Genomic DNA, 9,271 nt, shown 5'->3' on the forward strand with positions numbered 1-9,271 from the left:
CGCGCGGAGCATCCAGCCCCGTTCCACCTGAGCTAGAGCAGATGTACCGAGGTCCGTCCCCCACAATTCCAGACTTTGTACATCCGAATCCCAGAGAATTCTCGCGGCTCAAGATAGCCCTCGAGAACATTCTCCCAGCTACAGCCACGGAGAGATTCAAATTCCAAATACTCACTGATCACCTCAAACTTGAGGAGGCACTGCTTATCGCTGATTCGTACAGTCATTCACAACAACCCTTCACAAAGACCATGGCAGCACTGGATCAGCAATACGGTCAGCCTCATCAGCTCGCATTGCAACGTATAGCAGAGCTCATGGATGGTCCAAACATAGCCAGTGGGGACATTAAAGCTTTCCGACTCTTCGCCCTCAGGGTTCGTTCCCTTGTTGGAATGCTAGAGCAACTAGGAAGGAAGGGCACCTTTGAGTTACAGTGTGGCTCCCATGTCTCTCGGCTCCTAGGGAAGCTGCCGCACGACCTTAGGTCAAGTTTCCGACGCTTTGCACATCCTCACCAGGTGCCAATACCCACCCTTCTTGATCTGTCAGAGTGGCTGGAGTATGAAATTCAAGTGCAGGAGGACACATCAAGGTTTGTAGGAGTTAGTCGTCGTGGATATCCAACACGAACACGAGAAGTGATCAGAGACTCTAAGCCATTCGCTAAAAGTGCCACCATTCTGTTTGGCACAGAGAAAGCACCTCCACAGGCAAAAATGACACCTACAGCCAACAAACCTGCTTCAACCCCTTACTGCCCTTACTGTGACCACCATAAACACTCCCTCAACAATTGCAACAACTTTAAGCAGCTTACCATCGACCAGAAACTAAACTGGATAAGAGACTGCAACAGATGCTGGCGCTGCGGGAGGAATCATCAAGTTTCAGAGTGCAATCTGAAAATGCGCTGCAAACAGTGTAATGGACGCCACCTACTGGTCCTTCATGCCATCACTCCCAAGAGTGCAGACATCCCAAAGACTACCCAAAATGAAGGTCCTTCTTCTAATGCCTGCCTCCTCAACACTATGAACGAGATACTTCTCATTCGTAAGCCCCCTGCCAGCCGAAAGGTTCTTCTGAAGATCGTCAAGGTCATTATCCGAAACGGGGCAAACAAGATGAAAGCCTATGCCATCCTGGACGATGGATCGGAGAGGACCATCCTTCTGCACAATGCTGCCAAACAGTTGGGCCTAAAAGGTCAGCCAGAAGATCTTCCGCTTCGCACAATCAGGCAGGAATTACAAATGCTCTCTGGTGCAGCAGTGTCCTTTCATATCTCCCCCCTGTCTCAGCCCAGCAAACTGTATCACATAAAGGGTGCATTCACAGCCCAACAGTTGAGTCTTGCTGAACATACACACCCGGTTAAGACCTTGAGGGAGAAATACCACCACCTCAGAGCGCTTCCTTTGAGCCATTTAGAGGCAGTTCGCCCTGTCCTGCTCATCGGATCCGACTACCCCCACCTCATTACGGCAGTGGAGCCAATCCGCCTAGGCCCCCCAGGGGGACCAGCAGCCATCAAGACTCGTCTCGGCTGGACTTTGCAGGGCCCTGTACAACACCTGCAACATGAGGTCAATGAACAACAGTGTCTTTTCACCTCAATGGCACCTCCAGAAACTGATCTTCTCAAACAAGTGGAGAGACTTTGGCAGATAGATGTGCTTCCCTGGCAAAGTGAGAAGATAAGCACGAGATCTAGACAAGACCAGGAAGCAGTGAAAATTCTGGAGAGAAAGACAGTGAGAGTAGAGGTGGATGGTGTTAAGCGCTATGCAACACCACTTTTGCATGTTAAGAACATGCCAGACCTCCAGGCCCCCAAAAATGCTGTTCTCCCTCATCTGCGAGCCACAGAGAGAAGGCTGGCCAAAGACCCAAAGCAAGCAGCTGCCTACACTGCAGAGATTCAGAAACTAGAGCAGGCAGGTTATGCAGTCAGGGTGGAACCAAGTGCTGAAACATGCTCAACTAACACCTGGTACATTCCCCATCACCTGGTCCAACACAACGGGAAGAACAGGGTTGTATTTAATTGCTCGTTTCAATATCAGGGTCAAAACCTTAACAAGCTCTTGCTCCCTGGACCTGTGTTAGGCCCATCTCTTCTCGCAGTGTTGCTCAGATTCAGAGAACATTCCATTGCTTTCAGCAGTGATATCAGGGGGATGTTCCACCAGATCAGATTACTTCCAGAAGACAGGCCACTCCTGCGATTTCTCTGGAGGGATCTAAAGACACAGGATCCACCCAGTGTTTATGAATGGCAAGTTCTCCCCTTCGGCACGACATGCAGCCCTTGCTGTGCAATCTTTGCATTACAAAAACATGTCCTCGACCATAGCCAACCTGGGGAAGACGTCCGCCATTCTGTCCTGAAGTCTTTCTACGTTGACAATTGTCTGCAAAGCTTCTCCTCAGTGGAAGAAGCGAAGAGTCTTGTTGACAAACTCAGGAGCTTATTAGCAGAGGGGGGTTTTGACCTGAGGCAGTGGTCCAGCAACCAGCTCTCGATCATAAGCCATTTACCTCCTGAGGCCAGATCAGATGGCACTGAACTTTGGATTTCGCAAGGGCAGAGCAACACCCAAGAATCTACACTGGGGCTTCTCTGGAATCAACAAACGGACACGCTTTCTTATAAGTATCGTCCTATAGCAACCACTGAGACTACCATGCGTACCATTTACAAAGTTGTGGCAAGTCAGTACGACCCCCTGGGCTATCTTATTCCCTTCACTACCAGAGCCAAGCTCATAGTGCAGCACCTTTGGGATAAGAAAAGGGACTGGGATGACCCACATTTACCTGTAGATCTTCTACAGACCTGGAGAGAGTGGGTGGAGGAGCTGCCTGCCCTGCAACACATTGTCCTTCCAAGATGTTACACCAGCCCAATCAGAGACACAGACATGAGTCAGAGAGAAGTACATGTTTTCTGTGATGCCTCTGAGCGTGCTTATGGATCAGTCGCCTACCTCCGCACAGAGGATCAACATGGGCAGGTAGAGGTGGCCTTCCTCACAGCCAGATCACGAGTGGCACCCAAAAAACAGCAATCAATCCCTCGTCTGGAACTCTGTGCTGCGCTGACTGGGGCACAGCTCGCTAAAGTAGTCAGAACAGAACTGAACCTTCCCATAAACCAATTCATTCTGTGGACTGACTCCACCACAGTCCTCACTTGGCTGCAGTCAGACTCTTGCCGATTTAAAGTGTTTGTCGGAACCAGAGTCGCCGAGATCCAGGACATCACAGACCGGCACACCTGGCGTTATGTACCATCAGCTCACAACCCAGCAGACGATATAACACGAGGGAAAAGCCTAAATAAGCTGGGACCAGACAGCTATTGGTACCAAGGTCCATCCTTTCTCAAAGATCCTCCAAATCTGTGGCCGGAAATCCCACATCCTGTGGCTACAGATGAAGACGAGCTTCGTAAAACAGTTCCCTGCTTCCTTACCTGCTTCACAGCCAGCTTGTCATTCCCTGACATCAGCCTGTATAAAACTTTTGAAGAGCTAATTGAATCCAGGGCCTGTCATGGGGCGGCAGGCAACAGTCCGACGGCTGATGACTACAGAACGGCTGAAATCAGTGTCCTACAACAAGCTCAGGAGGAGTGCTTTCCCTCTGAACTGGAGCAGTTAAAGGTGGGAAAATCACTTTCTAGAAGCAGTCGGTTAAAGACACTTGCCCCTGAACTTGACCATGAGACTCAGCTGATCAGAGTAGGAGGTCGCCTACGTTGGAGCCCTTATCTAGATCCTGATACAGTACACCCCGTTGTCCTAGACCCAAAACACCCAGTCTCTAAACTGCTCATACAGAGTTACGACACTAAACTCCACCATCCAGGCCCGGAAAGAGTCTTTGCCGAGCTTCGGCGTAAATATTGGATTCTACGAGGCAGAGAGGCCATAAAACGGTGTCAGAGTGCTTGTGTGGACTGCCAGAAGTGGAGAAAAAACCCTGAGGTACCAAAAATGGCAGACCTCCCTCCAGCCAGATTACGTTTATTCAAGCCCGCCTTCTACTCAACAGGAATGGATTGCTTCGGTCCATATACTGTTAAAGTAGGTCGCAGAAACGAGAAGAAATGGGGCATCCTGTTCAAATGTCTCACTACCCGGGCAGTCTACATTGACGTCCTTCATAGTCTCGACTCTGATTCATTCCTCATGGCTCTCAGACGATTCATCGCAAGACGAGGCAAGCCATTCGAGCTATTATCGGATCAAGGGACCAACTTTAAAGGAGGGGAGAGAGAACTGAAAGAAGCATACGCAGCTATTGTCCCAGAACTGCAAGAACAGCTGGCAAGCCAGCAAATACAATTCCACTTCAATCCACCTAATTCTCCACACTTTGGTGGCAGCTGGGAAAGAGAGATTCGTTCCCTAAAACAGGCCTTGATGACAACACTTGGTGCCCAGTCTGTCACCTTCGAAGTGCTGTACACTATGTTGGTGGAGATCGAAGGGATCTTAAATTCCAAGCCAATGGGCTACACTTCATCTAATATTTCTGATCTGGACCCCATCACACCAAACTCCCTTCTGATGGGGCGGCCAGATTCATCACTTCCTCCTGTGATATACCCGGAATCTGAACTGATCAGTCGACGCAGATGGCGGCATAGTCAAGTCCTTGCTGACCAATTCTGGAAGCGCTTCATCAGGTTCTACCTACCCAGCCTTCAGACCCGCCAGAAGTGGCAAGATGAGAAATCTGACCTCCAGGTTGGCACCATCGTCCTGATCATTGACCCCCAATTGCCCAGAGCCCTCTGGCCGGTGGGCCAGGTGTCAAGGGTATTCCCTGGAGTAGACAGCAGAGTAAGAACAGCTCAAATTAAAGTGGGAGAGAGGTTGTACACACGCCCAGTCGCACGCCTCATCCAATTGCCTGCCATACCAGATTAAAGCCATTTTGTATGGTATAGGCCTTTTGTTATTGTACATATTTCCTTACGGACATCTGGGGGCGGCTGTTAAAAAGGCCACTATTATTCTTATAGTTAAGTGTCTTAGTTTCCTTTGCTATATGCCAAAATGACGCATTCGTCACAGCATCTGTCCAGCAGGCCAATCAGCGCCGCGGAAAAGACGTGCAGGTCAGTGCTCCCGCCCACTGAACGGAGTCTGACTGATTCGGGAAAGCGGACGGATGCAAGCTGTACTGTAACAATTAATCCTTGCTAAAGTTGTGTGCGTGCCTCTAAAGTAAGTTGCAGTCTGTTTATACATTGTTCTTTACTCATTTTATGAACGTTTGAATAGCCCCACGTGTGTAAAAGTTAATGCATGCGAGTGACGATACGACCGAGCTCGTAAAGATGTTCGTATGTATATTTACATACTAGTTTCCTCAGATATTTCATTGTTATATTCATAAGACATAATCTACGTGCCTTTTATTCATTATATGGTCTATTTAATATATATATATATCGCTCACTTCTAGAGTCGAAGCACTCTTTGAGCGCATGTGCACTAATGTGATAGACAGAGCGGTTCCATTTCTGTCCTCAGCGCGCAAAGGTGTCAAATTTCAACCGCTCAGTATTAATCATTTCTAGCAGTATACTTTTCCATATAATGGCACATTTGTTTTTCTTATTGTACTTTATTAATCATTGTAACTTAATATTCATTGTGGAGATTACTGTTACTATGTTTATTGTGACAACTATTATTTGTTATTGTTATTTGTACTTATCTATTCTTCTTATATCTTTATTTATAGAAAACCACACACACATGCAAATCAGAATTATCCAGTGTACTGAGTTGTGGTGACAATAAATGGGTTATTCCCGAATACCTGATCACATCTGGTGAAAGTCTCTAACCGGACTCTGTGTAGTGGGTCTGTTATCAACCGGCAAATTCAGCTTCTACTAGCCAACATTTTTACAGAGCGTGTCAAAAAACGGGTAACAAGTGCAGAAAAAATAATCAGTGACTTGAGCCCTGTTCGGACAGGATTAGTTTTACAAGGGTAGATGGAGTAATGTAATTTTACATTTACATTTATTCATTTAGCAGACGCTTTTATCCAAAGCGACTTACAAATGAGAACAATAGAAGCAGTTAAACTAACAGCAGGACAACAATATGCAAGTGCTATGACCCATTCTTAGTTTAATCTAACGCAGTATATGTTTTTTTAGTTTTTTTTTTAATAAGAATAGAATAGAAGAGAAAGTGTTAGTATTTTTAGATCAAGTGCTGTTCTGTAGGCAAAAGTCAGTGACTTGAATTTAATGAGAGCGGCAACTGGCAACCAGTGCAGTTTTGTGAGAAGAGGAGTGACGTGTGCTCTTTTCGGCACGTTAAAGACCACTCTAGCTGCAGCATTCTGGATCAATTGCAGAGGTTTGACCGTGCAAGCTACAAGACCTAAAAAGTGGAAAATCTTTTTGATCTGAATGGCACGTGGAAAACACTTGAGTTTAGCCACAGACTTGTCCCACCGCCTAGAACGCATACTGAATGCTTTTTCAAGTGCCTCCATACTTGGAAAAACCACAGAAACCTAGCCTACTTTTAAACAGGAAATGATGGAATATCATGCTGGTGAGGTCGACTAACAGCAGATGGAGAGTATGCTCGGCAATCTACTGCTTTTCCTGCAGTTCCTGGATGTCAATGTTGAATTTACTGTCGAATTTGAACCACTGAATTTGTGGAAGCGAATTTGCAAAGCGAAATGAAATGGACCGAAAAATGCCCGTTGAATATTATAGGTTGTATTTTTAATCAGTTTGAATAGTTTGGAAGTGAAATATGAAAGGTGAATATGGATTATTGAATTTTTAATAATGAAAATGTGTTTGAAATGTTTTTAATTGAAATATTCACAGCTTAAATACTCAACCATGTTGAATTTCAGCCCATAAAAATGCAAGCCCTAAAAATACAATGCATTAAAATGCAAGCATGGTTAATGTAATGCCTATTTTTTTTTTTCAAGTAGTGCAATTCAACAGGCTTTTTATTTCAAAAACATTTGACATTATTTTTCTTCCATAAAACCAGGCTATTATCCGATTGTTAAGTCTGACGTCACGCGTGACGTTTTGGGTCCCAAGCGGTCCAGAAATAACAACGGTGGAACCTGTAAATTTATTTACGATCACGTCCTTCTTAGTGAGGCACCCTTGGCGGTCAAAAAGGGTTTAAATTCCTTTAACACCAACAGAGTGGTTAGTGTAGCTCATCACTCAGGTGGCATAATTAAGGGTAGAGTCCTCAATGAAAAAGAAGATTTACGAGGTTGAAGTGAGTTAGCTCGGGACACGAGACACAGCACTGCGGCATTGTAAAAACACTCAATAATAACCAAAACACCAGCGAAAGCGGTAGGTAGGTAGAGAGGACCTGGACTTTGGACCCGGAAAGAGTATTGGTTACGTCACGACTTAACAACCGAATAGTGTGAGTTAAACAAGGGAATGAGACACAGCTGAAAACAATGAGTAGACAGTGATGGCAGTCTGACACTGAAGCTTTGATACGTGCTTCAAACCATTAACTACAATTCCATTTGAACCACTTCTCCGAAGGTTGCTTTCGTACGGAAAAATAGGTAGAGTAGGTGCGTGCTCTAGATTTATTTCACTCGTCCTCCTGTCCACTTTCTAGCCGGGATCATTTAGATGCAGCCTTGGCACTTCACCAGGCGAGGTCACTGTTACTGAAGCTTCGAGTAATGAACCCATTTTCAAAACTTCTAAGTGGTTCAGTGCTTCACCAAAGCTTAAAGGGATAGTTCACTTTGAAATTAATTTTTGATATGTTTTAGCTTACCTCAAGGGCATCCAAGATGTAGGTGTCTTTGTTTCCGCAGTAGTTTCAATTTTGATATTTTTAGGTCAAACCGTTCTTGTCTGTCAGTCATATAATGCAGGTCGATGGTCACTGTCTCAAAACACAAGCACAGAGTCCAAATTAAAACAATTCCCCATCGTCCAAATGAAACAATTCCCCATCATAAGTACACATTGATGGCCTAAGACACGAAACGAGCGGTTTGTGTGAGAAAACGAACAGTATTTATATCGTTTTTACCTCTTGTAACCACAGCCACGTCCAAGTGATCTGAGGGCGCGGGCGCTTGCGCAGACCGAAGCGCCCGCGCACTCAGATCACTTGAATGAATGAATGAGGCATTTATATAGCACTTGGACGTGGCTGTGGTTACAAGAGGTAAAAACGATATAAATACTGTTCGTTTTCTTTCACAAACCGCTCGTTTCGTGTCTTAGGCCATCAATGTGTACTTATGATGGGGAATTGTTTCATTTGGACGATGGGGAATTGTTTTAATTTGGACTCTGTGCTTGTGTTTTGAGACAGTGACCATCGACCTGCATTATATGACTGACAGACAAGAACGGTTTGACCTAAAAATATCAAAATTGAAACTACTGCGGAAACAAAGACACCTACATCTTGGATGCCCTTGAGGTAAGCTAAAACATATCAAAAATTTATTTCAAAGTGAACTATCCCTTTAATTTGCCCATCACTAACTATGAGTGCTGATGAGTCCAGGCAGAGAATTATGGGAGATGTAGTTTGTGAGGGAATGACAATATTCTGATGTGGAGTGCCCTCTGGTGGCTCTCAAGGGCACTCCAGCTGGTGACCGTTACAGTGACTATTATAATTGTATAAATGCTTGTATAGTAATGACTTCATGAGTTCATGACTCTTGCTTTTCATTTTACGTACTAAACACTGGTCTCTCACCACACCACTCTTACTGACATTAGAAACATGATGAGCAGGGCATCAAAGCCAATGATTCAAAAACACTTTATGAACACATTTTTCCACAACTCATATGAGTTATACAGTATATGTCACATTTATGACACGTTTTAATTTTCAAGGTGACGTCATAAAGGGTTTAACAGGTATTTAACAAATACAAATAAACCATGCAGGATCTCTCTTACTGACTTCTTGGTTCTTTTCCCAGCTTCCTCTGTCTTTTGCATTAAAGTCCTGTGAAAAACACTGAGTGGCAAATGTGTTCAGTAATAAAACAAGCAGAACATATGATATAGTGATGATGAATTATTACAAATATGACTGGTTTTCTCTATGGCTAATATTCACATACATCACTAACCTCTTAATCATTTGTCACCTCACATAAATACCAAGACCCTCTGCAAAACAACATAATAGGAAATGCTTTATTGTTTACTTTTTTTGCTGACCTCTTTAACTAAAAAATG

The 9,271-nt window shown here is 44.7% G+C and overlaps 1 protein-coding gene across 1 annotated transcript; it reads left to right on the forward strand.

Moving 5' to 3' along the window:
• The first annotated feature begins 2,254 nt into the window (after window positions 1-2,254).
• Window positions 2,255-5,841, forward strand: LOC309492091 (uncharacterized protein). The gene is made up of 2 exons (XM_082191099.1): window positions 2,255-5,243; window positions 5,767-5,841. Exon 1 carries the CDS (start codon window positions 2,691-2,693, stop codon window positions 4,941-4,943), a length of 2,253 nt encoding a protein of 750 aa, XP_082047225.1. The 5' UTR covers window positions 2,255-2,690; the 3' UTR covers window positions 4,944-5,243; window positions 5,767-5,841.
• Window positions 5,842-9,271: the final 3,430 nt, after the last annotated feature.

This window comes from Leuciscus leuciscus, assembly GCF_965113295.1.
Source record: "Leuciscus leuciscus genome assembly, contig: HAP1_SCAFFOLD_953, whole genome shotgun sequence".
Taxonomy (NCBI): Eukaryota; Metazoa; Chordata; class Actinopteri; order Cypriniformes; family Leuciscidae; genus Leuciscus; species Leuciscus leuciscus.

Bases quoted from the DNA above. Each gene is read 5' to 3' on its own strand.
- LOC309492091 (XM_082191099.1), top strand. From the start codon at position 2,691: ATGCGTACCATTTACAAAGTTGTGGCAAGTCAGTACGACCCCCTGGGC.